At 36.9% G+C, this 26924-nt stretch overlaps 6 protein-coding genes across 11 annotated transcripts in view; 3 read left to right on the top strand and 3 right to left on the bottom strand.

Annotated features, from left to right (window-relative positions):
* Positions 1-14382, top strand: part of LOC128896915 (tigger transposable element-derived protein 2-like) — a 30957-nt gene extending 16575 nt beyond the window's left edge. For 2 of the 4 annotated variants that reach the window (XM_054160486.1, XM_054160485.1), the window contains exon 2: positions 11265-14382. In XM_054160486.1, the coding sequence (XP_054016461.1) occupies positions 12172-13986 (1815 nt within the window). In that variant the 5' untranslated portion in view covers positions 11265-12171 and the 3' untranslated portion in view covers positions 13987-14382. Of the gene's footprint in view, positions 1-11120 lie in introns of those variants that run through there. The other 2 variants (XM_054160488.1, XM_054160487.1) reach the window with 2 other exon arrangements.
* LOC128896917 (tectonic-like complex member MKS1) lies at positions 44-5519 on the bottom strand. The gene is made up of 4 exons (XM_054160489.1): positions 4686-5519; positions 3726-4419; positions 656-1014; positions 44-573 (listed from the first exon to the last, which is right to left on the bottom strand). Exons 1-4 carry the CDS (start codon positions 4760-4762, stop codon positions 171-173), a joined length of 1533 nt encoding a protein of 510 aa, XP_054016464.1. The 5' UTR covers positions 4763-5519; the 3' UTR covers positions 44-170.
* Positions 2144-11041, top strand: LOC128896921 (rhomboid-related protein 3). Of its 3 annotated transcripts, none has more exons than XM_054160493.1 (5): positions 2144-2512; positions 7707-7785; positions 7881-8069; positions 8324-8637; positions 8724-11041. In XM_054160493.1, exons 1-5 carry the CDS (start codon positions 2460-2462, stop codon positions 9232-9234), a joined length of 1146 nt encoding a protein of 381 aa, XP_054016468.1. In that variant the 5' UTR covers positions 2144-2459; the 3' UTR covers positions 9235-11041. The 3 variants fall into 3 exon arrangements, with proteins under 3 accessions (XP_054016468.1, XP_054016469.1, XP_054016470.1); XM_054160494.1 differs by lacking the exon at positions 2144-2512 and adding an exon at positions 5584-6930; XM_054160495.1 differs by lacking the exon at positions 2144-2512 and adding an exon at positions 7468-7490.
* A 247-nt stretch (positions 14383-14629) lies between the features above and the next one.
* On the top strand, positions 14630-15862 carry LOC128896924 (NADH dehydrogenase [ubiquinone] 1 alpha subcomplex subunit 8). The gene is made up of 3 exons (XM_054160498.1): positions 14630-14995; positions 15217-15392; positions 15477-15862. Exons 1-3 carry the CDS (start codon positions 14867-14869, stop codon positions 15691-15693), a joined length of 522 nt encoding a protein of 173 aa, XP_054016473.1. The 5' UTR covers positions 14630-14866; the 3' UTR covers positions 15694-15862.
* Positions 15863-15879: 17 nt separating this feature from the next.
* LOC128896919 (alpha-1,3-mannosyl-glycoprotein 2-beta-N-acetylglucosaminyltransferase) lies at positions 15880-21679 on the bottom strand. Its single transcript, XM_054160491.1, has 11 exons — positions 21445-21679; positions 20817-20944; positions 20645-20750; positions 20427-20560; positions 20115-20345; positions 19896-20034; positions 19568-19796; positions 19397-19501; positions 19212-19302; positions 18962-19132; positions 15880-18142 (listed from the first exon to the last, which is right to left on the bottom strand). The coding sequence occupies exons 2-11, from the start codon at positions 20919-20921 to the stop codon at positions 18029-18031; spliced, it is 1425 nt and encodes a 474-aa protein (XP_054016466.1). The 5' UTR covers positions 20922-20944; positions 21445-21679; the 3' UTR covers positions 15880-18028.
* Positions 21680-23133: 1454 nt separating this feature from the next.
* LOC128896925 (cytoplasmic phosphatidylinositol transfer protein 1) lies at positions 23134-26104 on the bottom strand. Its single transcript, XM_054160499.1, has 8 exons — positions 25864-26104; positions 25353-25501; positions 25176-25264; positions 24914-24921; positions 24780-24851; positions 24608-24706; positions 24381-24536; positions 23134-24204 (listed from the first exon to the last, which is right to left on the bottom strand). The coding sequence occupies exons 1-8, from the start codon at positions 25912-25914 to the stop codon at positions 23959-23961; spliced, it is 870 nt and encodes a 289-aa protein (XP_054016474.1). The 5' UTR covers positions 25915-26104; the 3' UTR covers positions 23134-23958.
* Positions 26105-26924: the final 820 nt, after the last annotated feature.

Here is a 26924-nt window from a genome sequence, read left to right as displayed (position 1 = left end):
ATAAAGGTATGTTTTATCCTCTATAAAATATATATTATTGATAATTCAGATATTTTTGTATTTGTGTACATTCTTATTCATTGTCCAATATTTTTGTAAATGCATAAACATCCACAGTCTAATTATTAATACATAAAAATTTAACTTTTTATTCAAGTAAACTTAAATAATTACATATTTAAATTTCTGACTTGTATCATGCGTTCCCTAGCTGCCTTAAATTGTTCGAAGATATTTTCTACGTTAGTTAAAAGTTTGTCTGTGCTCAGTTTCTCAAAATAATTCAACTGATCATAATTGTTAATGGAAGTATGAGTTTGGCAAACCATATTCATTTTTAGTTTAATAGAACCACTTGGCGTAACATGCAACTCCGTTTTGTTTAATGTTTTACCTTCGTGTCCTGTAGGGATAGTACAGTACGTAACATCTTCCAGTTCGTATGTACCACCTGTAAAGAATCTCCTAAGGGAATTAACAATGCTTCCTGTTGCTCGCCATGTGGGTACATTGAACTCGTACACACCAGGTATCGCAGGCAGAGGCACAGCTGCATAGCCTTCTGTACGATACCTAAGGTGTTTCAGAATATTTTACTATATTAGTCATGATTACAGATTGCCGTATTAAATGTAATAGTAACATGTAAAATTACCTAAACCAGTTATCGAGAGATACCACTGACATTAGCAGGCGAGGCCAGTATGGTGAAATTTTGTTTGCATAGAATCCATTGGTTGACTCAAAGTTCAATGATATGTCTGCAGAGTAACCAAAATATGCAGAATTGTGATTTAAATTAGACCTTTGGGTTCTTCCAAATAGTTTATCATTTTGGTCTGCGCTCCAATGGTCTGGTAAGTCGACGTAGTAGGAAATGCAGAGACCATCGAAGAAGAAATCATGAGCAGACATGATATCAAATTTTAGGAAGATTTTGTACGTGTTGATGGATGTTAGTTGGAAACTGGGGGATAGTTCTGCCTCCTTGTAGAGAAGTTGCTCTTTGATTATCTGTCGCATAGAGTAAATTGGAGTTAAGGATTTTTTATCCGATGGTAATTAAAAGAGTAAAGTTTTTTGAACATTCTTTTAAATTTGGAAGTTGGTTAAATTTAAAAGAATTTATTATAATCGTGAAATTAAATGCAGAAGCTAGTTGAATGCAAAAGAATTTATTTCATTCATGGAATTGATTTATTTGTGACAAAAATTTATTTGTGTTTTCTCATAAGTTTTTAATTGTTTTTTCAAAAGTGAAGTATATGCAATGTAGAAGATTTTTTTAAAGGGACATTGTACCCGTATAAAAAGTATAATAATTGTAAAGAATGTTTAATTAACAGTGAAAGCAAAAGAAAAGAGCTGAAATGAAAGGATTAAAATGAAACATTTATTCAAATCCACATTACTTAAAATTCATGATGTATATCATAGAATTGTAATAGTTCAAATACAATAGTAAGAATTCATTATGTAGGCATAATATCGTTATTAATAATGTTAATGTAATAGAATGTTAACAAATGGAGGACAATTTGAAGGATATAAAATAGAATGCGAATATATGTTCGAAAAATGTTTGAGGTCATTGAAAGGGGTGGTTCGGGGGGTGATTTGAAACAACTTTTTCCTTAGCAAAAACGTTGTCCGCTACTTCGTTAAAGAGATATTAAAGAAAAACCTCGACCAATCAGAGCGTGAGGCAGCCGCACTCCCCGACCAATCAGAGAGCGCGGCCGCTTGGCGCGTAGCCTTCGCTACCGCGGGCGCTCCATTGGCATACTCGCGCTCTGATTGGTCGGGGAGCGCGGCAGTCTCGCGCTCTGATTGGTCGGGGTTTTCCGTTAATATCTCCTCAACGACGCCTCGGACAACATTTTCGCTAAGGAAAAAGTTGTTTCATATCACCTCCCGAACCACCCCTTTCAATATGTTACAACATTTTTGGGACACCCTATATTTCAAAAATTTCATCGGCAATATGGCCATTTTTTTCTACAATTCATCGAGGTAAACGAGGAAGATCGCCCGTCGTTCGGAATCGTTCAGAATGCCCTGTAATGGCCCATCCGAACACGTGGGCGAAGTTTGTTGAACACCTCGCTCTGTAGACATCGTGTATACGTATACACGTGTACACAAACGTCGATCAAAGCGAGGAAGAGAGTGTCAAGGAGTTGTTCCTTGCTCATGGAGTTCAGTTGGTCTTCAAATGTCTTTGAAACCGCACCGGCTAGATTCGGTTCAGTCGGATCGAATCGTTCGCGTCCACGAACGCTCTTTAAAACTCGAATTTTTATAATTCTCCACAAAATGTTTAACAACGGTACGTTGTTTACGGTAATACGTGTTCCCGAGCGTGTTTCGACGAAGCGCAAGATAAAACAGACGGAATCGGTTTAGTAATAATGAAAAGAAATTAGCGTGGATCGATTTCTGGGCGAATATCGAGAAACATGTTTTACCCGCAGAGAGTGATGAGACAAATCTCTGAGATCTCCTACGTGGGGTACGTATAATTTTAATCGAATTTAATTTATTATTTAGGTAATTTAAGAACGAATAAGCACGGATTAAATTCACGGATTCGAAGGGTGAAGATAATCGAAAATTATACGTGAAACGTGAAATAAATTTGAATTTGAAGAATCATAGTTTGATAAATAAATAAAAGAAAATAAGGTTCCACCTTCCAATTCGTGTTTTTCACGTTCAGATCAGTTCTCATCGTTCTACTAGTAACGAAATTATATGCAATTGTATGAAATAATTTTAAGATGCAAATCATGTCGAGTTTAAAATTCGAAATCTTTGCTCGTTGAATTGGATGGTAAAGTAGATCAGGTCCCGACCTAACAAATGCTTCATTTAGAAGTAGAGGCAGGTACTTTGCTTTTTTTTCAAAATCAAAATTCACGAGCAAAATTGTAGAGTTGAACGGAAAGGTTCTTATATATAACCGTTATTTAAGTTTCATGTAAATTAACTCTTCTACGTGATTCATGTAAAATTGATGACGTCAGTATGTGAGGTGTGACGTAATTAACTCTTCATGGGGCCCCCAAGAGTCATTACATAATTAAATACGCGTCGTCTCGCGAAAAAAATTGCAATTATTTGCTAAAATGCAAAAAAGGTGTATAGATGGAATACGCGATACGGATAGAAAGGGAAGGAAGATACAGTAGGAGAGACAGATAGAGAGAGAAAGAAGATAGAATACGCAAGGGAGGTAGAAAGAGAGAGGAGAGAGACACGCGCAAGATTCGTAGAAAGAGAAGGAAGATAGAATACGCGAGGGAGGTAGAAAGAGAGAGGAGAGAGACACGCGCAAGATTCATAGAAAGAGAAGGAAGATAGAATACGCGAGGGGAGATAGAGAGAGAAAGAAGCCAAAGCGCGTGCGCCCGTCCTCGTCTGCCAACGCATGCGCAATCGCGTTGAGGAGCCTTGGGTGAGGGTACTACGCATCGCGGGAGCGGAGCGTCACTTCGCCCAGCGACGTCGCCGAGTGAAGGTCGCTCTCCCCATAACACTTCCAAAGAGTTACATACTTTTCCCATTTACATAATATCTTTGTGTAGCCTTATATTGCGTAGTCTACATTGTAGACTCTACAATATAAGACTCTTGATGCATACTGTTTGTAAAAATGAAACAATTAATCCCAAACAAATAACGAAACAAACAAAAAACAATACATATGTATAATTATTACTTACTCTTCGTGATTCGTTTTGTATTCGTTGCAACTCCCCCGGCGACTGCTTCTCGGAAGCATGTTCGATCCAATAATTGAATTCCACGCCACTGGAATTGGCGACGCTGTAGCAACAGCCATCGGTAAAGTCGGGATCAACGGACAGAATTTTGTGCAATTTGTCGTACGTGATCGCGCACAGCACCACCTCGGAATCCTTGTCCGTGGCCGTCAAGGTTTCATCTCGTCGCGACAAATCGACCATGACATACATCTTGGAACGTTCCATGTAAAGATAATGATTAGCTCGTATCCGATTTGTATCGGGTCTCTCGTCCATTACTGATTTGTTGTATCTCTCCGGGTACGGTTTGCGATTCTGAAACTTGGGCAACGCGGTTTCGTTTCTGCTCGCCAGTTCCGTTTTGTAGGGCCGGGTTAACATGTCGTTGGCCTCGTAATAGGAATCGTGTGCCGTGTACGTGTACAATTGACGTCCTTGGACGTTCTCCTGATTGATCCGTCGGGAATAGATTTTTTGACGGTCGGTCAGGCAGTTCTTCTCGTCCCTGTAAATGCTCGCCTCCCATTGGCTGAATATCTTCTCCTGCCAGCCAAAAATACGATCCTCCTCTTCGAGATAATTCGAGTCTCTGGTATCCCCCTCGTTCTCGAGGAGATCGGCGAGCAAAGGTCTTTGCTGTACGATTCTGACTCTGGAACAATAAACACGCCGAAGATAAATACGATTTAGAAGGTGGAAACAAGCTACGCCAGATGCCTGCGAGCTAATTCTGATCCGGGCTGTTCGTTGGCGAATATAAAAACAGAGGAGCATTGTTTTAGTTGCTGTTACTGTTTTAACGAGTACAGTTACAATTGGAGAGAGAGAGAGAGAGAGAGAGAGAGAGAGAGAGAGAGAGAGAGAGTTTTCTTTTCTTTGGAATTAATTTGATTGTAATTGGGAGTTGGGACGCGTTACCTTAGTTTGAAATTAGTTATCGGTTCTTTGACTCTGTAATTGGCGGCTATTTTCTTTTTACGTATTCTGCCCGCCATTTTGTTTTTCTGTTGGAGAATGAAATGTATTTGACACTGATTAGAGATTAGGGTAGTTTCGTGGACTACGCTAGTCGACTGTTTGAATCGAAGTGAAGCGATGGTGCATTGTTTATCGATTTTCTTGTTGCCCGGCAACTAGTGGGCCATTGAACTATACTAGTATCGTTAGTATAGTGTAGTATTAGTATAGTTCAGTGGACACGTTAGCAGGCAGGGCCGTCTTAACAGCACTGTGAGTCAAAATTATTGTAGATGTATGTATCCTCGATCAGAATTCGTGATTAAAATTTGAAAAAATTGTAACTCTTGATCGGGTGAACGGATTTCAATTATCGAAACGTGGAACCGCGAGTGTTTAGATGGAGAATCTTTAAAAAAATGTCAGACCATTGAGATAATCTATTTTTCAGTCCATTTTTAGGAGAAAGTGTGCACAATTCTGCATAATTTTCAAATATTCGTAGCCCCCTTAATAATGACCATTTTGATTCGAAACTTTTTTTCCTTGTAGATCCCATGGAACCCTTCAAAAAACATACACAAAGTTTTTCTCTAAAGTGGAAACCTAATTTATTAAAAATGTAAGAATGATTTTTTGAAGAATTCCCTAGCGGGGGGCACTCTAGATTCTGTACCCCCCTTAATAATGAACATTATGATTCGAAACTTTTTTTCCTTGTAGATCTCATGGAACCCTTCATAAAACATACACGAAGTTTTTCTCTAAAGTGGAAACCTAATTTATTAAAAATGTAAGAATTCCCTAGCGGGGGTGCTTTATTGTAGTTTTATTATTCTAAAGTCGACAGTCGTGCGCCAATCGTTTGTTTACAAGCTGAACATTATGCGATATCAAGGACAAGACATGCGGAAACAAAGAATGGTTGCCAAGCGGCGCCAGGGAAATAGTAAAATAATTAATAAAGACTGTTGCGTCATAGTGTTTCCCCACGCGTAACATTGATATTTGAAAAACAAAAGGAAATTGTCTTGTCTCGAATACTGCCTTGGTAATAAATTTATAGAAGGATTGGAAATGAAAGGAGAATGAGAAAAAGATTACAAGAAATTAACATTATTTTAATAAAATAATTATTGTATCAGTTGGAATAGTATCTTGTTTTATTTTAATTAGTAATGATAAGTGGGATTAGGGATATCCTTTATTTTTTATGGTTGCACTATAGAAGCTACTATGGTAATATTTTGGAAATTTGATGTCTCGAGTAGCCGTGCAACAAAAATAATTTTCTCTACAGAGAAGAATTTATAATTTTGTTAATTGTAATTACTGAAAAATCATGAAAACGCACTTAATGCATGTCTTAAAGTACAGAATTCCATATCTCCAAGATTATCTTGTGAAACAAATTGAAAAATTTGTCGAATGTACATTAAAACATGCTTAAAATATTCCCAAGGTTAAACAGACTTAACCTTACATTATTTCTATAAAAAAAAAGTCATGGAAACGCACTTAATGGATGTCTTAAAGTGCAATTGTTTAAAACAAAATCCATTATTCCCAAAATTATCTTGCGAAATGAATTGAAAAAATTGCCAAATGTACTCTAAAACGTGCTTAAAATATTCCCAAGGTTAAACAAAATTAACCTTTCATTGTTCTTATAAAAAAAAATCATGGAAACGCACTTAATGCATGCCTTAAAGTACAATTGTTTAAAACAAAATTCATTATTCCTAAGATCATCTTGCGAAACGAATTGAAAAAATTACCAAATGTACATTAAAACGTGCTTAAGGTATCCTCAAGGTTAAACAGGTATCAAGTATATAAATATTTTCCTTTGAAAAAAAAAATTACAAAATAAATACTTAATGGCCTCCCATAATATCCTCTATCCCCCTTCCAATGATTTAAGACATCAATCAACCTAATATTGTTCGATTTTGGGCATACAACTTGTTTCCAAGGTGTAGGGCATTATTCTGTCACACCTTTTACGACACTTTCTATTCGTGCGCCGTTCGTCGAGTTCACCTGTTGCGTCGCTCGCGGTTGGGGCGTCCACTCTTTTTCGAATATTTCCCGTTACACCAAGTGATCAACGCGTCTCCTCGCACAACGACTGCATGTAGCATGTGATGGCAGATAACAGAAGATAATCCAAGTCTTTGTAGCGATTAGGATTCCTAGCTTGCAGGTATTAACCCCTTCAATCTGACTTTCTCTCTGTTTTGTGTTTCTGTTCGTTTCTCTTTCAGAAATTAATTGCATCGAAGGGTCCAATAAATCCAATCGATCTATCAATCTACAATGTTTGACTATACATCAAAATTTGTAGCCGAATAGAAACAGACAATTTGCCCCAGTGCGTATAAATTTGAATTTTTTTGGTCTCATATGTATAAATCTTGCTTGTACCGAATTCAATATCTGATTGGACCGAAGGCGATCAGAAATGTTCACCGAGGTATATACAGGATTTTGTTAGGAGATCGAAAGGTTAATAATATTTCACATGCATAGCGTTCTATATAATGTTCTTGTCGACTACCACATTTCAATCTTTGCTCTAATTCCCATTTCACGTCAATCACTGAGAATTTCTCACACTTTCTGCATCGGTTTCCTTGATTGATTTCCTAAAAAATGTACCAATCAGATAAGATAAAATAGACGAGGTGTGTCAGCACTGAGTCAGTGGGGAATGATTCAACGACTGCCCTAACAGGGAGTTAGTTAGGACAAGATTCTTAAACTGTAAGGTGCAGTGCATTTAGAGAATGTTTGGAAGATTCATTCAGAAGACATGTTACTTTAAAGATTTTATACATCTTGTCTCTCGCTCTTTTTTGACTCTTTCTTTCCATAAAAATTAATCACTGTTATTGTCAATATACCATACTAAGTATTAAATGTTAATACAGCGTAGACTTATTTCACATCTTTAATGCACTAATTTACTATATTTTGCAGAGGTTTCAAGCTGATAAGGATGCCGAACCACCAAGGCGGAGAGCCTGGGATCGAGATTCCCCTGCAATACAATGATGCTGTAAGAATTACTTCCTCGCAAGATCTTCTATTAAAATAAATAACGAATATATATATACTATATGCGTTATCTTTGATATTAACATTGTTTTTCAGCATTGGAGGAATATATTCAACAGGTTCGACTCCGATGGCGATGGGAAAATCTCGTATCAAGAATTGCGAACCATGATCCGTCTATCTGAATATTCTCACGATATTCCAGAAAGAGTCGTCCAGAGAATCATGCATAAAGCAGATTTGGATGCTTCGGGATATTTGAGCTACGAAGAATTCATAGCTATGGTACGCCAAGTTATGTTATTCTATTATAAGTCGATACATAGATCATTCGAATGAATGATTACGCTATGAAAGTTCCTGTTAACTCTTTTAATTTCAGTTATCACAAAATATTATAGCATAAGTATTCTATTATAAGTCGATACATAAATCATTTGAATGAATGATTACGCTATGAAAGTTCCTGTTAACTCTCTTAATGTCAATTATCAAAAAATATTATAATATAAGTGTTATAAATGAATAATATTTCTTAGATACACAGAAAGGATATGCAGGGAGTGTTTGGCCACCTTGTGCAGCGATATGTGCATTCGATGATACCGCAGAGGCCATGCAGTGTACAGAGACGTGATTACACTGATGGCCAGTACGAAGAGGAATACTCTTGCAAGCCTCCTCCCTTAGCGATGATTATAATATCTATGCTAGAGATTATCCTATTTATGTACGATGCAATTGCACACAAGTCACTGAGCGTGGATGGGCCAGCAGCACAATTGTTCGTTTACGATCCACACAAGAGGTACCAAGCGTGGAGATACCTGACGTACATGTTCGTACATGTGGAGTGAGTATTTGATTCTATTTTTAAATAGAAAGAGAATTATACTCAATGGAAATAGAATTATAAAAGAATTTTGAACCTTTGTACAGCTACCCTCACTTGGTGATGAACCTGCTTGTACAGATAATGTTGGGCATTCCTCTGGAGATGGTGCACAAGTGGTGGAGGGTGCTGATCATATACATAGCAGGCGTGGTTGCTGGATCGCTGGGTACGTCTGTGTCGACTCCTAAAGTACTTTTAGCAGGCGCGTCTGGCGGTGTTTACGCGTTAATTACTGCTCATGTGGCGACCATATTAATGAACTGGTCGCAGATGGAGTTCGCGGTTTTGCAATTATTAGTGTTCCTCGTTGTCACTGCTTTGGACGTTGCTCAGGCGATCTACAACCATTACACGTTAGGAATCAACGATAGGGTCGGGTACGTTGCTCATCTCGCTGGCGCTATCGCTGGCCTCTTAGTAGGCATAAACGTTCTTCGCAATCTCGAAGAGCAAACGTGGGAGAAAGTCGTATGGTGGACTAGTATTATTGTTTATGTCGCCCTCATGTCCGCTGCCATTTTGTGGAATATCCTGAATACTTCCTATTACGAATAGCAGTGGAACGCTTCCTATTTTTCTATCGAACATACAAATCTCATGATTCTTGCCCGTTATGCGCGCACACGAACAAGCACAAATTTATTTTTTTTTTTTTTATCGAAGTAGTGGAGAGAAATATTGTATAATTTAGAAGTTATACGCGCATTTATCCGAAACGAATATCAATTATTACATACTGTGATACGCGACGACTGTATGTAACGAGGAGGGACTGGTTGTTGAAGACGATATCAATGTTTAATATTCGATATTAACGCTAAACTTACATTATTCATTCGTAATAGTTCATTCGTAACTATTTCTATCGTGATGAGATGAACGACTGGTATTAAACAGACTTATTTCGATTATATGGAAATATATTTTATTTGAAACTATACTGAATGATGCATGAAACAATTGTATATGTATAATTCATATGTTGCATATTAGAATTTTACCAGTCGTAGGTTTAGTGTTAACCCTTCGACTGCAGGACAATTTTTGATGGAAATTCCAAGTGGCGTAGAGGTCTGAATATAAGAGATATATCAGTTTATAGGGAATGATAAGATGTAACTTTTTTATATTTACAAATTATTCATAGGACGTTCAGTTTCAGAGATAAGAATTAAAAACTTAGAAGACCTCTTTCCTGAAATTCAATTTTTCCAACGAATTTCTAATTTTTCAATTTTTGTTTTGGAAACTAAGCATCCTGTGGATAAACTGTAAATATAAAAAAGTTTCGTCTCGTCATCTCCTATAAGCTGATAATTAAAAAAAATTGATTTATCTAATATAAACACTTCTCGTGGGCCTATATACATATGTGTATGTCCTTCGCAGTCAAAGGGTTAATGACAGAGGATTGTATAGTTTTTGTACTGTCACGGTTACTTCAAAAATAGGATTGATATCGTCGTAATCAATTTTATAAGGCAGCTTGTAAACGAATACTTGAAGATAGTATATAAAAAATAGACAATGAACACTGAATTTTGGGAACGATGGGAACAATCGAGCAGCTAATTTGCTAATAAAATAAATGATAAAATAAGCTGTAACCAGCATCCATATTCTAAAAGGAAGGCCTTCTTTTGTACGTCCTAAAATTAAAGATATTGTTATTACTCGCAGCAGTTTGATAATATTTTATTACTCGTAGAGTTTAAGTAAGCAATGACAACATTTTCTATGAAATGTACGTAAAGTATTGTTGGCATAGGAATACTATTATCGTGAATTTCGATAATTTTTTTTTCTTTTTTTATATATATATGTATCGTAAGTTACTGTAGTTCATTGTATCGTGTATTTATGTTTCACTATGTCATATATGTACCTGATTTTGCAAATTTACTGACGCGTCGCTGAACTATCTTGAACGTTATGCAACGAGACGCGAAAAATTTCTAACGAGTGACAGCAGGGTTTTAGTTTAAATATATAATATACATAACAGAGCTTGGTAAACATACGTAAAGAACAGATTGACTATTAGAAATTATAAAAAGGGACGAGCAAGTGTTCGAAAACAATGTAAAAAGTCTCTGGTTAATAATTGAACCAGTAGACACTTCTGAAACGTATTTAATTTGTTTATTCCTTTTTTTATGAGTCCTAGTAGCCATATGGACTTATAATTCTAGAATGTAATATATAATAATATTGTGCGTAATGCTATTGGGCAGACCTCGTATAAAGTTAATGTTTAATGTAAGTTGAAGCATTTGTATTTGTACATAAGTCGAATCGTGACGATTATTTGTTAAAATAGTGTACATCGATTTACAACATAATAAAACTATTTTTAAACATATCATTGGATATCATTGTTACAACATTTTTGGAACACCCTGTATATTTTATTTGCCATAAATGCGTTATTAACACGATTCTTTGCTTTATAACGCTACCACATATATCAGTTAATGTCTTACATTTATCATTTCAATGAATACGATCATTTATTGTGCAGATATAAATTGGAAATTAGTAGGTAGTAACTGATAGTAACAGAATAAATATGTTCCATCACACAGCTTGAAGAGTGGAGGAGGAACGCGATGAACATAAAGGACAGCGAATAAAGAAGAGAACGGAGCGAGTACATCAGGGTATGCGGTAAGTTTTATCGTTCCATTCCTCGATCATACATGTATACTCTTCCATAAGTATATATGGTCGAAGGTTGCATTGTCTCCCTGAGATACCTGATCCCAGATCATGTTACACTCAGTTACACTACTCGGCGATCGAACTCCTCTACCCTCTTTGCCTCTTTGCCTATATACTGAAGGTGTACCCCTCAAGCAGCGATGCCAGACGTGACTGTCATCGCGCATGCGCACTGGTTTTACCATCAGTAAAGTATCTAATACGACCATAAAATTGGCGCTCTTAGTTGACCGAAAGAAAAATAAAATTCTGAATGAAAACTTTAAATATTTCTTATCATACAATAATATTAATTGTGTGGGTAAATTGTAACATAGTCATACTGGTGGAAATAATTTTTCGGACAAAACACATCCTTTATAACTAAAAAAAAACGGTTTTCATGGTTTAGGCGCCAACATTGCTACGGAATCATACACTGTTTCCTATAGCTACAGCACTGCGCGTTCAGCATTTCTCGACGAGCATGCGCGACTAGGAGCCACATCTGTCATCACAGTCCCCAGTGGTGGGGATGGCTTTTGTGCATTTATCGTAGGGAAATTGTGCATTTAAGGAGGCTATATTGTAACGACGTGAGGAAAAACATACTGAAACCTGGAATGTTTCCAGTGTAACACGAACTCTTTTGAACCTTTATTTGTAAGAACAATTATATTTACTTTCTTTTTAATTTCTCATTAGTTATATTCAGTGTTTCATATATTTAGTATTGTACTTATTACTCATATTTAGTATTAGCGTAAGTGTTGGATTCCCTATTTATATTTAATGATGGCAAGCGTAAAAAAAATGACATTGACAATGCAGCAGCGACTAGACGTTCTGAAGGATCTGGAGACATTCTCTGTTGAAACTGTCGCAAAGAAATATAATGTTCACCGTACAACTATTATTCGGATTCGAAAAAAAATATCAGAAATTAAAGCAATTGAACCTTTAGATTGGAAGATGAAGCAGCGTCAGAGAAACAAAAAACCTATGAACCAGGAATTGGAGAACCATTTGTTGACTTGGTTCTTTGAGAAACGAACTATAGGAGCTCATGTTACAGATGCACTGCTACTAGAAAAAGCAGTTCAATTGAAGGAGGAGTTTGGAGCATCTTCTCAATTTAAAGCAAGCAGAGGGTGGCTTTCAAAATTCAAACAGCGAAACAATATTAGATTAGTCCGTGCATATGACAAAGAAGCTAGTGCCAACAACAATGGTGAAAAACCTAGCGTCAATGACAATGACAAAAAAACTAATGCCGATGACAACGAGGAAAAACCTAGCTCTGATGACAATGGTGAAAAAGCTAATGCCGATGACAGTGAGGAAACACTTAGTGCTGATGACAATGGCGAAAAAGCTACTGCCGATGACAATGGTGCACGTCAATTTCTGACTGAGTTCTATAACTTCATGGAAGAAGAAGAAATAAATCCAGAGAATATTTATAACATGGCTGAGACTGGGTTACTGTGGAAAGCTTTACCAGTGAGAACTTTGGTGAGCAAAACAGAGAAATCTGTAAATGGACATACGATGAAAAAGGATAGGCTGACATTAGGGCTGTGTGCTAATTCCACAGGCACGCATAAACTTATGCCTCTCTTAATTTATAAGTGTAAGCAGCCAAAGGCATTGAGAAATAGCATGGATCAACTACCTGTTGTATTTCAAGCCCAAGCCAATGCGTTAATAGATCAAACCTTATTTACCGATTGGTTTGACAATTACTTTAAAAAAAGTGTTCAACAACGCCAATCAGAAACTGGACTCTGTGGAAAAGTTATTTTGTTACTAGATAATTCTGCACGTCATAAATTTCTCCCAAATTATGTACAGGATGAAAATTTTATAATTAAATATTTGCCACCAAGTACTACATCCTTGATCAAACCAATGGATCAAGGAATTATTGAAACATTCAAAAGAAGTTTTCGACACAAAATGGCTTGGAGGCTGCTCCATAACGAAGGCGATGTGAATAATTTTGATAAGCAATATACGCTACAGCATTGTATAAATATGATCGACAAAGCCTGGGGAGAAATAACAAGCAATGATATTAGAAAAGCTTGGGGTAAAATTATTACAAAAACAAAAAATAGAGCAGAATATGAAGAAGAAGAGAAAGGGGAAAATGTTGTACTAGAAATGCAACAGATTTTAACACGCATTTCGGGGCATGATACAACATGTGAAGAAATTGAAGAGTATTTTAAATCGTGTAGAATGGAAGAAGACAGAAGTTTGGAAACAATTGAAGGTACAGTCGAAAGCAGGAGTGAAGAAATGGTTAAAAAAAAAGAAAGCTATGAAGAATGGGACGAAGAAAGGGATAAAGATTGGGACGGAGAAAGGGATAAAGATTGGGACGAAGAAGTAAACGAAGAAAGGGATGAAGAAAGAAATGAAGTTGACCAAACGCTGCAACGAGGAATCCCTTTAAGTACAGAAGAAAGAGAGAAATTGGAAGATATATTCAAATACCTGGAAAGTTTCAAAAACCGCATTCTTCCTTCGTCTCAATTCCATATAGAAGGACTGAAAATAACATTTTTAGGTCTAAATGAATTCAATCAAAATATTAGGTAATACGTCAGGTTATTTTCATAAATTCATTTGACACATATTTTTTTGTAGCTGCTAATATTCAGACATTGTTTTGCCATAAATTGGAGAAATTTATGTTTATTTTTTCGAAAACTATCATTCTGAAAATTACAGCGACTAATTCCTTAACTAACTATATAACATTAGAATTATCCAGCACGATAATACAACCAGCCCTTTTCAGGGCTCCCAGATATATTTCATGGTTCGCAGGAGTTCTTTTCGTAATCAGAGCTACCCCATGTTTGTAAATACGAAACGTAAAATAAGATTATTTTTATCGTTATCGTTAATTTAAATAAATATGTATATAAAACATTGAAGTTGAGTTGAAAATGGATCTAAAGGTGTCCCAAAAATGTTGTAACACCTTGAAAGGAGATATTAACAGAAAACGTCGACCAATCAGAGCGCGAGTATACCAATGGAGTGCCCGCGGTAGCGTATCAGCGCGACCGCTTGGCGCGTTCTGACTCGCACTCTGATTGGTCGACGTTTTCTGTTAATATCTCCTCAACGAAGCCTCGGACAACATTTTCGCTAAGGAAAAAGTTGTTTCAAATCACCTCCCGAATCACCCATTTCAAGGTGCTACAACATTTTTAGGACACCCTGTATACCTATGTAAACATTAAACTCAATTAAACTATTCTATGGTAACTCACCTTAGATAACGCATGCGCAATTAAATCCTGAAAATAGAATCTTGAGCTCGCGATCTTAACGTCACCAAGAAGGAATGATATGTTTTTAAACAAGCTTCGATCTCAATTATTGAAATCGCTGTAAATCGTGTCACAATAAACACATAATTGTTTTCATCATCTTTCTTCGTACTCGATCACCATTAACATTTAACACCATGGTTTTCACGAGGAATCAAAAATTCCCTTCGGACGAAGAGTTAACAGTTCAAGAAATAAATGTTAGCTGGCCTATTCTACAGGCTGCTTCTGTCTACGTGGGAAAGAAATGCGAATGGGATAATAACGTAAGCTCCTCTTTCTCCTTTTTACTTTTTCTTTTATCCAGCTCCAAATATCTTTAACAGATTTCATTTAGGCTTCTGAATGTTACATAATTTCCTTAATGCTTGAGAATTAACCAGATGACTCGCAAACCTGACAATAGCCACCTGACATTGACCAAAGCGGACATTGAATCACTTCTTTTGTATAATAACATTTACTCCATGTTATGTTCTCCTTTCAGGAGTTTATATTATGTAAACAAGAGCTGAAGGATCCTCGTAAATGCATCCAAGAGGGGAAGAAGGTAACCGCCTGCGCGATGGAGGTGTTCCAAGGTATTAAGAAACACTGTGCGGAAGATTTCAATCGCTACGTAAGGTGTCTGGAACGATCCTCTGGCACCATGGAACTCTCCCTGTATGTTTTCCATGTAGGGAATTGTATAGGATTCTAGTACAAAGACTTTCGAACTACCACTTTGACTGTATATATATCGATTAGGTGCAGGAATACCCAAGCAGTACTTGACGATTGCGTTCTGAAGAACATGAACATCGAACGGCCTTCCTTCGGGTACTTCTGTGAAGCCAAGGTGCATGACTCGCCAAGACCAGCGCCGCAGCCTGCCAAAGAGGAATATCCAGATCGTACATGTCCAGTTGTGGAGCCTCCATATCCCAAAGCAAAATACAGTTCCCGTCATTGGTGGGCTGTATAGGTGGCGTCTGCCAGAAATTTTGTATAGTAATCGCGATACGTACTACGAAGTTGGAAGAACGAGAGCTAATATTTACATTTGTTCCATTCTGTATCGGAAATGAGTAAGAGTCCATATGATGGAAAACTGTAGATTACGAGGAAGAAATAAATATAATTGTTTGGTTGGATTCACATATCTCGCGGATTTCAGAGACGAAAAACTGTATATTTACGAGAAAAGGAGTTTCTGTTAACAGTCGATTGGATGGTCATCCAGGAATGAGAGTTAATTTCAGAGTTTGGCGAACATAATTTTTTTGTTCAATGTCTTTCCACATGAACAAAAAAATGTTGTGGAACACATGTTCGAAACACTTCATTCTCTGATGTTTATTACTTGATTTAGACTAGATGGAAATGATCAGCGTCGTTAATATCAGCACTGCTGCGTGCTCTTTTATTATTGACAGAACGTTTCTTCGCCGTTGCACAGCGAAGACATCAGAAGAGCATTGATTAGCAATTTGTTTTTGTCTTTGCGATACGTTTCGAGACGAAGGATCACCGATCCTGGTAATTATCATCGGTTCTTCATTGTGAGCAAAGCACACGAAATGTAGAGTCGATCAGAAATGTTATTTTCCAGGGCTAAACTCTACTTTCCTTTCGCATTTATTCATTTCTGAATTCTATGGTAACAAGAAAACATCGCAAACTATCGAACAACAATTTCGACGAATAAAAGATCGTTTTTTTATTTATATCTGTACAGGGTGAACCAACTGAGATTTGTAGCTAGAATATCTCCGTTGCTTTTAATGATAGGACATAGGAAAATATGTCTTATAAGAGAAATGTTTGGTTCTGAGGGAGTCATACTATGATAGAAGGAACAATTATCTCAAGGTCATATTTTCAGAGGTTTCAAGGTCAATATTATAGTCTTTTAACTGATCAAAAGACAAATCCAAACATATTATACATTTTTGGATTCGTCTTTTAATCAGTTACAAGATTACAATATTGAAAATACCTTGTTTCATTTAAAGAATATTGATAACCTAGAAATTTCAGAAAATGTGACCTTGAGTTAATTTTCTTTTGGTTATCATAGTGTAAACCTTTCTTAGCCAAACATTTTTCTCCTGAGACATATCTTTAATCATCTTTAATCTATCATTAAAAGCAACAGAGATATTTTAGTTTCGAATCTAAGATGTAACAACCTGTATAACCTCTATAACTGTATCGAACAAAGTTGTACAGCGTAGAGATTTGTAAATTAACAATTAGATTAAATTATCATTTCAATTTTTACACTTGCTGAAAAATAATATATATAATAATATATATAACTTTGATTCAAAACCTTCTTCGATATCTTTCGTAATCTAAGAGCTACAAAATCGCAAATAAATCTAATGGTTCTGTTTCTATCATTTGATTTTTCCCCTTAAAATATATAAAAAAAAGTTTTCATCGAAACAAACATTTTCCAATAATTGACGATGTTTCCTTGCAACAGAAACCACCGCGAAATTAATCCCAAAATTATGCCTATTATCGAACTATGCACGTGTGATACAATATAAACATTATATACATTAGTCACAGAACGTAGAGATTACACGTGCAATCGATTAAAGCACCACTTTGATCGTCATTCTTTCGAGTCATATATGTATATATATGTTACCTTAAAAGAATTAATCGAGAACAGTCTTTGCTTGATATCCTTGGAAGAGATACAATTTCTTGCATTGATTTAAAGCTTATCGTCTAAAATTACATAAAATGGAAGAAACTGGCGAATAGCACGGTGGCGTCGATTAAATTCAACTGCACGGGTAATCTAAATTTCTTTTGTCAGTCCTTTTGCATCTCGACATACAGTGCTACGCAAATACGGTGTCTCTCGAACACTGTCGTCGTGATTCGTATTTTCTAGTTTAATTATTCCCACCTCCGGGCTCGCGTGTCACTTTGTCTCTTCTCTCAACTATCTTTTCCAGTTTAACGCAGCGGCTTCAGGAACACCGCGTACCTGCGTAACACTGCTGCATGTACAAACAGCGGTTATGGTTTTTGAGGCACTATGCAAATTCTCGCATCACATAACGATACAATGTTACAAGGTTTCGCTCACATATTTTCTACAAGGAAAATTACAAGCAGCCGTTAGTGTTTTCATCGACTCGTCGATTCACCGAGGAAGTGTGAAATCCGTGGAATACTTGTAATCGGTAAACGTTCGTTGGGCGCTTAGTTAAAAATATTCACTCAGTTTTGATGAATGTCATGGAAGCAATTAACTGGTACGACCTAACAAACTTCTGGTAGCGTAAAATCTTCTGTTAGCTCCAAGTGATGTCGTAACCGTTCCAATTCGCGCTAGGTGCCAGATGGACTCTTCTGCCTTTGTAGAAAAATGTAACTACACCACGGTAGCCAGTTCTGGGTACGCCACTCTGCGAAAGGGGAACGAGGTGTGATTAGATTAGGGTTGCTGACTAATAAATAGTAATTGGCAGTATTTGTTACGATATAATACACTCCAGAGTATATACAGGGTGAGGTAAAATATTTTGTTTAATGATGTGAAAGGATTTCTAGGGACAAAGATGTTTGGTTACGATGGAGTCATACTGCGATACAGGAAACAATTGTCTCAGGATCATCAATGTTTTCTTAAATGGAATATTTTCAATACTATAGCATTGTAGCTGTAAAGTTATATATTACTTTTTAGCAAATGTGAAAATAGAAATGATAATTTAATTTACTTGGTAATTTATAAATCTACGCTGTGCATATTTGTTCGATACTTTTTGTAATTGAAGAGTTATACAGGTTGAGTCATCTTAGATTCGTAACTAAAATATCTCTGTTGCTTTTAATGATACAAAGATATGCTCCAGGAGTAAAATTTTTGGTTAGGAGGAGTTATACTATAACCAAAAAAAATTAACTTAAAGTCAGACTTTCTGAAATTTCTAGGTTATCAATATTCTTTAAATGAAACAGGGCATTTTCGATATTGTAATCTTGTAACTGATTATAAGACGAATTCAAAGGTGTGTAACAAAGTGACTTGAGAGGAGTTATTATTAAAATACCAGGGTGAGACATCTCTTCGTATCATTAACAAGAACGGAGATATTTTAGGTACAAATATTAATTAGGTGACCCTGTAGTTACGCACCACAGTGTAGATATCACAATTGCTATACGGAGCTTTCACATAATGTAATATATATATATGTTTGTTTCATGGTGTCAATAATTACCCTGAAGTCATCCATCAACCCAAACTGCTTAGCAGTGTTCTTGTAAGCTTGGCGAGTGTAATAAGGTATCCTCACCGCGCCTGGCGCCACGACCTTCTCGTTCTTCAACTCCGAGAAACTGACCACTGTCGACTGGTACACGTTATTGACGAAGCTTATGTCATAATTGTCCTGGCGAAATTTCTCTCGTTAAAACCAACCAACGACTTAATGCATATTTCAATAATACATGTAATAATCATTTTCTTACTTTTAACAAATACGTCAAGTTCATCTTGGTGAAATGCACGTACTGAGTATTCAGTTTAATATACTTCAAGTGCCTTTCGTAGAACATTCCGCTGGAAATGAGAAAACAGTGATAGGTAAGTGTATTTTCTTATCGTAGGAGTTACAACGATGATTATTTTCAATATTTTATTAAATTCAACTGACTTGCTCACGCCAGTCTTGCCAAACGTCCTCGTCCTCGATATTTCTGGTCGAATACACGCTCTGTTTCGACGCTGTTCTGGTTGCCTTATCCAATCATCCCAGTATCTATCGAACCAATCATTAATTATTAACATGTTTCGAGATATTCTGATAAATAAGTACTGTACTCACGATTTGGGCCATTTAGGCGACAGTTCCGCCCACAATTGTCGAGTCAGCATCCACCCCAATCCAGGGAAGAAGTCTGTCCTGTACAACACATCCACTGCACTTGGATCTACCAATCCTGCTTTGCCATTGTCATTCCACGCTGACACACACCACAGAGAGTTATCGGACACAAGCAGAGGATAGGTGCCCAGAAAGTATTCGAAGAAGTCTGGGGCTATATCCAAATCATCTAAATAAACGAACAAACTCTAAATAAACATCAATAAACTTTACGTAGAAAAACAATAAATGTCTACAAAGACGTAATAACTGTAATCGCAAAGATTACCTTCGACTATTATCACAGTTTCGTATCCAAGTTGAAAAAAGACGTGATTAAGAGCCCAACCGTAGTGACGAGCAATTTTGAAGTAGCCTTTGAACTTCTTTTCCTTAGGTGGCACTTCCACATCGGATTGATCAGGTTGCTGGAACATGTTTTCATATTTTCATCGGTGTATCAAAGGACGATACAACCAATTGATGAGAAGTTGTACGTATGTTGTACCTGTATGTGCATTATTTGGTCTCCATATCTGGCGATCACTTCAGCAGTCTGGCGGTGCTGGCAATCCTCCGATACAATGATAGGGAACTGGTCTTTACTGGGCCTGTAGTTTATCAGCTGATCCAGACATCTTTGCACGGTGATTCGATTGCAGGAGAACACCAAAACTGGTATTATGGGAGATCCGTCTGGTAGTTTTTCTTTTCTAGGAACATTGCGGGGGCCTTCGCTCTGGAAATAGAAGAAATTTAGAGGTACTGAATTAGTTATATATATGTGATACGAATTATATTGTCGTATGTGATACTTTACGGTATGTGTTAATTCTGGTTGCGAAGGCTGGACATTTTTACTGTTGGTTTCTATATTCTTCTCCTCTGGAAGAATCTTATCCTGGTTATTCGTATCTTTCTGCTTTTCGTTGGCATTTTCTTTATCTAATTTTTCTGCATGTTACAATAAAAATGTTTAAAGAACAGTTTGAATAATTTGATACTATTTATTATAATTTGAAGAATGTAAAGACGTACTTTTGCGTTGCTTGTCTTCTTTGATGTCCTGAAGAAGCTCCTGGTTCAACGCTATCTCTTGTTTTACTCTCCTTTCCAATTTACCAATCTGATTAGACACCCTAGCCTAGAAGCGATAACAACAGCAGATGTTTTTATTCTGTGAAATGTGGGAATGGTTAACGTGTGTTACCGGATCCTGTTCCTTGTTCGCCGGCTGATCAGAAATCAGAAAGTATGTAATCAAACCCCACAGGACCAGAGAGCCAAAGATAACACTGACTGACCTGTTCCGCATGGCAGAACCAGGTGTCACCTCATCTGGAAGGACGATACAAGAGATATTAATCGTAATGCACCTTGGTTTACATACAATAGAGATACTCGCAAGAGATAAATTTAAACAACAGAGCTTCGCAAGCTAAGGGAAGTCAAAATTTCTGAGCTCGGAGGTTTGGAATGTACCATTACGCAAGTTTTTGCTTTCAATTTCATTTCTAAATAGTAGGAACAGCGTAAGAGAGATTATGAAATCAAGAGTTGCGTAAACTTCTTATCTAGCGAACGACTTGCTAATAACATGTAAAGGTTAGCTTTAAGTTAAGTGAATAGATAAACCACTTGGTTAACATTGCTCAAAGAAACAAAGCTGGAATCAAATCTCGAATTTGAGTTACAAAATGAAGTAACTGTCGACACAAACGAAAACCACTTATCTGATCAGCTGTTTGATCGAATAAACTACGACGTTTGCATTCGTGTCTCCGATTCGAATAAAATTGCATCTTTGGTGAAATCCTGTCGATTTTGAGGTTACGTACCATTATGAGATCCACGTAATCTCTGGCTGAACGTTGCTGTCGCTACACGAGAACGTACATTTTACTAGTCTACTCGTGGTCTCGATATCCCTTAATCGAAGAATATTGCGAAAGAAAGTGTCCACGTATTCGACGATGGACGATACGTTGACACTTCTAATCTAAATCATAAAGTCTCATGCGTTGACAGTGCGTCCGAGACTCCATTGTTTGAGCTACGCGGCGAACGCGAAGAAAATCTGTCTGAGAGGGAAAGCATGGTTTTTCTTTACGCCATCGCTCAGGGATGCTCAGGGAGCGCTCACCGAGCCGCTCAGAGGTATGAGCAGCCAATCAGTGATGCCAGATAGCAAATAATAAAGAGTATTGTAGAGTATCTCTAATACAATAGCATTTGTTTATAGAAATTTGTTATAATGCAAGATTATTTATTGTAAAGATATAAATTGGTGATTTAAATCGCGCGCGAATTTTTAGGCACAGTGGCGCCATCGGTGGTGAAACGCTCAAGCTTGTAGTGGAAATAGTTTCCATTGTCGTTGCTAGATGCCACCACTGATACCTTTAATGAAATACAGGGTATCCGAAAAATGTTGTAACATCTTGAAAAGGGTGGTTCAGGAGGTGATTTGAAACGACTTTTTCTTTAGCAAAAATGTTGTCTGAAGCTTCGTTAAGGAGATATTAAGAGAAAACGACGACCAATCAGAGCGCGAGTATGCCGGTGGAGCGGCCGCGGTGGCGTACGAGAGCGGGCATCTAGCGGACACCCTGTATATTTTATTTGCCATAAATGCATTATTAACATGATTCTTTGCTTTATAACGCTACCATACATCAATTAATGTCTTAAATTTACCATTTCAATGAATAATTATTCAATTTAGTAATGCCAAAGTCTGTTCCTAGTTGCGGATGCGCACTAGTTGCAACGTCAGTAAAGTATCTAATACGACCATAAAACTGGTGCCCTTGGTCGCCCCAAAGAAAAACAGAATTGTAAATGAAAATTAGAAATACTGCTTAACATGCAATAATATTTACTATGTGGATAAATTATAATATAGGCATAGAGGTGGAAATAACTTTACAGAGAAAACACATCTTCTATAATTAAAAAAGAACGGTTTTTCCTGGTTTTGGCACCAACTGTTGCTATGGGATCATATATTGTTTCCTATAGCTACAGCACTGCGTGTTCAGCTTTTTGCAACGCGCAGGCGCAACGAGATGGCCGCCATGTTTGAGAATTCAAATAATTTGTACGAACTTGAGTCATAAGACTTTCTTGTAGACAATTTAATTTGCTACAAAAATGTTCTCCTGCGTACTTTTCGATAAATCAATATTTAAGAAGTTATTTCCGAAAAAGTTTTTATACGACTCTACACCATTTTTACGATACCTTCGGCTTTGCGATAAGAAGGGCTCAAAACATTTATTTAAATACATGTACATAGACCAGGCAATTAAATACTCCCTAATGAATATTTGTAAACGAAACACAGTCTTAAATATGTCGCATATGATGTAATTAATAACAATTCTAATATTATGAGGCATTGCAATGGCACGTTGTGCATTTATCAGTGTGCAGTCCATGAATTCTCGTTTCAACACTTTTGGTCCCATGGAACTTTCAAGAAAAAATTCACTGATCTTAGAAAAAAAAGTAAAATTAAAACTCTGCGCTTTTCATTCTGTATATTCAACTTAAAACTATAATTTTATTAAAGGAAATCGCTTGTAGAAATAAAAAATGATACTTCTTCACCTTCGTTAATTCTCTATATACAATTTTCCTCGCAATTAAAAAAAACACTACGACTAAATTACTGAGAGAAGCTCCAATACCAAATGAACTGAACACAATTGATGCTGTAAGATTGTAGAAGATTAATATACGTATATCTTTGTGCAATCACAGTACTTCGTTACGATCCAAGTCTTGCGATGTGTTATACCTCGCTTCTCTGATATTTCACAGCGAAAGCTTTTCGAGCTTACAAATAAGCATCATCGAATGCTATAAAAGTCTTGCTAATGTTACGCAACACTCGCCATAATTGAAGAACTATACGTGACATAATTTTTCCATAAATGCTTTAACAAACTGAGCTTGTCCATGTTCGATGAGAATATAATTAGTACCTTATCGCAGCAATTAGAAGAGCAATTGCTGGAAGTAAAGAAACCTTCATGTTAACAACACGGATTAATTAAACTATGCAAATATTCAACATTATCAACACATGACCTTGCGAAATAAATGATTCTCGAAGAAGATGTGGAGCATCTAATTCAAAATTTAAGAAATTCTCGAGGAACCCTTAAGTTTTAAATAAAAATGATGTTTTAGTTACAGTGACCTGACTATACCATGAATACACATATACATATACATATATATATATATATACACACAAAAGGTCGAGGATGTCATGATGATATTTTGCAGTTTTAATTATCTTCCCTAAATAGGCTAGCGGTGATCTAATTTCTTTAGGATTACGGCTACGACCAGGAGAACCACGATCGAGCTGATTGCGTGGGAGACTTGGGTGAAGATGGCATCGATGCTGTGGGTGTGGTAGGAGTCGACGGTATCTCGTTACCCTCGTTTCTGATCCGTACTTTCTCGTTTGTTTCTGCTTGCATTTTTTGTTCGTACTGCCTAACGTCCTCCAGTGTCATCTTGTACCACTCGTCGATCCATGCGAATGCCTGACGATGACCCAATAAGAGGATATCCCTTATACACTGCAAGCATTTGGATTCTTTTAAAATTGACTTTTCATTTTAGAGACAAACTTTGTATATATTTTCTGTACGGAGAAGATTGAAAATTAGATTTTTCCCCTGACGTATAAGAAGTTACACATCCAACGATTATACTGGACAATTTTACTAATAAAATTCCTGGTTAAACGTATTACCCTATGAATGAAGTCTTCCACTCGAGTTTGCATGCCCCAAACCTCGAAGGAAGCATGAACTAATTTGTACGAACACATTATTGGCTGCGTGGTTTCCCTCCACCCTTCTATCAATGGTCCACGACCAGTAATTGTGGATTGAAAGAATTTTGGATCCTGGAATTTAAAACCAATTACAGATAGTGCTTGTGGGAAAAATAATAAATAAAATTACAAGCTAACGATACCTCTTCCTCCTTATAATGCTTTGATGAGACTTCATCGTACGCGATATCAACGAAATCAACCTCGCGGTGTATCAGCTCGATAGGAGAGAGACCCAAGACCTATTTTAAATTCGATATTAATAACAGCGTGACGATATTTTTAGAATATCGAGTATCAGACTGATTCACATACATTTTCCGTGGACCCATTGTTGTCCTCGTATCGAGTTTTAATTGATATTTGAAACTTGGGAATGAAGGAACACTGGAAAGACAGAATTATATGTAACGAGAAATTCGAGATCCTAGCGAGATATCGATACTTACTGTGTATTCTTCGGTCGCCATCGATAACATGCAAAAATAATATACTTTTATTATTAATGGAACTGTGGTATCGATGACTATTGCTACCTATTTTAATTGTATTACGTAGGTAATCCTAGAGAAAATTAACTGTTCCTCTGTTGTCGATCAATGCAAACAAGATTAAATTCCAAGAACGTTGAAATCAGACATTGATTTCCCTAGCATTACATACTTAGTTCAAGACCAGCGATTAATTAATTAATTTGATTAATCGTGGTACCTGTAATGGTGTAAGGATAATAATTCCACGCCTTCTCCGTTACGTAAAATATTCTTGGGATGACAGACTGGATCCAATACGGCAATTTACTGGAATATAATAATAAAGAATCAAAAAATTGGAATCTATCTCCATGAAATCCTAAAGCAAAGCAGGAAGTGGTACAGTAAGAATCACCTGGACAAATGAATCCTCTTTTCTGTGTACTGGCCCTTCCCATGCTCGGGGTGGTCGCACTCCACATTTTCAATCACTTCAACACCTCCGTCGTTGTCGGACTGCTCGTGGCTGTGTCTTGCGATCATGTAGAGTTGTCCTATGCGATACTGTGGAGAAATATATAAGTTAGCCAAAAAATCTAACAGGGCAACATTGCCTGAAATCTTCTATTTCAACGCGTGTAGGCTCTTTTATATCGAGGCTTTGATTAACGATTCTTGATTTGTATATATGAGGTAAATGAATGTGTAAGAACAGTGTGTATTGAGGATTCTTGGCATTAGGTATAACAAAAGAGAATATTTATTAAGAAATCATGTTTTTTCAGGAATTACTGATAGTTTGTATCGGTAAGGGTTCGTAGTGTTAGTTTAAATAGAAACTATAAATTGATGGATAATATTCATCCAAGAATACAATTAATACATGTTAACCTCAAAAAATTGATTAATCCAACAAAATAAATTACCTCTTCAGTGGTAAGCGGCATACATATACGGTATTCCTTCGTTAACACCATATTTGCACCAGGAGCTTGACAATCCGTTACAATAACATCAAATAGTAAGCTCCCTGCAAAGCTGCGACTTTTTTGTACAACAACGAACGTCTATTTCGTGAAATTGTCATGTAAATATAAATTTCATCGACACGGAGCAATGCAAGAACATAAACAATCGGAGTGGAACGAAGTTAGGTTCTATTCTGTGATCGATAACAAGGTTTGGCACCTTAAGAAGGAAAGTGTAACTAGAGCATTGAGTTCTATCCTAGATAGAGCTGAATGGGCTGCGCGCTAGATGGTAACGCTTCCCGACCAATCAGAGCGCGAGTATGCCAATGGAGCGCTCGCTGATTGGTCAGTGTTTTCCGTTAATATTATAATGCAATGTGTTCCAAAAATGTTGTAACACATTGAAAGAGGTGGTTCGGGAGGTGATTCGAAACAACTTTTTCCTTTGCGAAAATGTTGTCCGAGGCTTCGTTGAGGAGATATTAACGGAAAACACTGACCAATCAGAGCGCGAGTATGATCGATGGAGCGCCCGCGGTAGCAAAGGCTACGCGCCAAACGGCCGCGCTCTCTGATTGGTCGGGGAGTGCGGTATACTCGTGCTCTGATTGGTCGCTCCACCGGTATACTCGCGCTCTTATTGGTCAGTGTTTTCCGTTAATATCTCCTCAACGAAGCCTCGAACAAGATTTTCGCTAAGGAAAAAGTTGTTTCAAATCACCTCCCGGACCACCCTTTTCAAGGACCTCCAACATTTTTGGGACACCCTGTATAGTGGCGCGTCGTGTCTAAGAGGTACCGTAGCTAATGTGTATTCGATCTAATGGAATTTACGTACAAAGGTTTACCAATTCACGATAAGTTTTACGAAAGATGAAAGATAATAAATTTTATAATCTTTTCTCATTCACGATACTTCTATGATAATTCTTCTGTTAATTATAATTTCTGTTATGCTTTAACACGTTGATCGCCATGTGCTTTCCACTAAAGAAGTAACGAAATTAATTCCGAAT

Source organism: Hylaeus anthracinus, unplaced genomic scaffold (genome assembly GCF_026225885.1).
Source record: "Hylaeus anthracinus isolate JK02 unplaced genomic scaffold, UHH_iyHylAnth1.0_haploid 11978, whole genome shotgun sequence".
Classification (NCBI taxonomy): domain Eukaryota; kingdom Metazoa; phylum Arthropoda; class Insecta; order Hymenoptera; family Colletidae; genus Hylaeus; species Hylaeus anthracinus.
Note: the sequence above shows the minus strand (reverse complement) of the source record. Positions and strands in the feature narration are given on the sequence as shown.

What these genes read in the sequence shown, in the direction of transcription:
- LOC128896925 (XM_054160499.1), bottom strand. Translation starts at nt 25,914, where the DNA reads ATGGTGTTAACGAAGGAATACCGTATATGTATGCCGCTTACCACTGAA. An exon ending in AAGAGGATTCATTTGTCCAG is followed by an intron (nt 25,265 to 25,352) that starts GTGATTCTTACT and finishes ATTATATTCCAG; the next exon opens with TAAATTGCCGTATTGGATCC. An exon ending in TGGAAGACTTCATTCATAGG is followed by an intron (nt 24,205 to 24,380) that starts GTAATACGTTTA and finishes AAATGCTTGCAG; the next exon opens with TGTATAAGGGATATCCTCTT.
- LOC128896917 (XM_054160489.1), bottom strand. Translation starts at nt 4,762, where the DNA reads ATGGCGGGCAGAATACGTAAAAAGAAAATAGCCGCCAATTACAGAGTC. An exon ending in ATAACTAATTTCAAACTAAG is followed by an intron (nt 4,420 to 4,685) that starts GTAACGCGTCCC and finishes TTATTGTTCCAG; the next exon opens with AGTCAGAATCGTACAGCAAA. An exon ending in TACAAAACGAATCACGAAGA is followed by an intron (nt 1,015 to 3,725) that starts GTAAGTAATAAT and finishes TCTATGCGACAG; the next exon opens with ATAATCAAAGAGCAACTTCT.
- LOC128896919 (XM_054160491.1), bottom strand. Translation starts at nt 20,921, where the DNA reads ATGCGGAACAGGTCAGTCAGTGTTATCTTTGGCTCTCTGGTCCTGTGG. An exon ending in AGAAGACAAGCAACGCAAAA is followed by an intron (nt 20,561 to 20,644) that starts GTACGTCTTTAC and finishes TGTAACATGCAG; the next exon opens with AAAAATTAGATAAAGAAAAT. An exon ending in GGTTGATGGATGACTTCAGG is followed by an intron (nt 18,143 to 18,961) that starts GTAATTATTGAC and finishes CCCCTTTCGCAG; the next exon opens with AGTGGCGTACCCAGAACTGG.
- LOC128896921 (XM_054160493.1), top strand. Translation starts at nt 2,460, where the DNA reads ATGTTTTACCCGCAGAGAGTGATGAGACAAATCTCTGAGATCTCCTAC. An exon ending in CCCTGCAATACAATGATGCT is followed by an intron (nt 7,786 to 7,880) that starts GTAAGAATTACT and finishes ATTGTTTTTCAG; the next exon opens with CATTGGAGGAATATATTCAA. An exon ending in ACGAAGAATTCATAGCTATG is followed by an intron (nt 8,070 to 8,323) that starts GTACGCCAAGTT and finishes AATATTTCTTAG; the next exon opens with ATACACAGAAAGGATATGCA.
- LOC128896924 (XM_054160498.1), top strand. Translation starts at nt 14,867, where the DNA reads ATGGTTTTCACGAGGAATCAAAAATTCCCTTCGGACGAAGAGTTAACA. An exon ending in AATGCGAATGGGATAATAAC is followed by an intron (nt 14,996 to 15,216) that starts GTAAGCTCCTCT and finishes TTCTCCTTTCAG; the next exon opens with GAGTTTATATTATGTAAACA. An exon ending in GGCACCATGGAACTCTCCCT is followed by an intron (nt 15,393 to 15,476) that starts GTATGTTTTCCA and finishes TATATCGATTAG; the next exon opens with GTGCAGGAATACCCAAGCAG.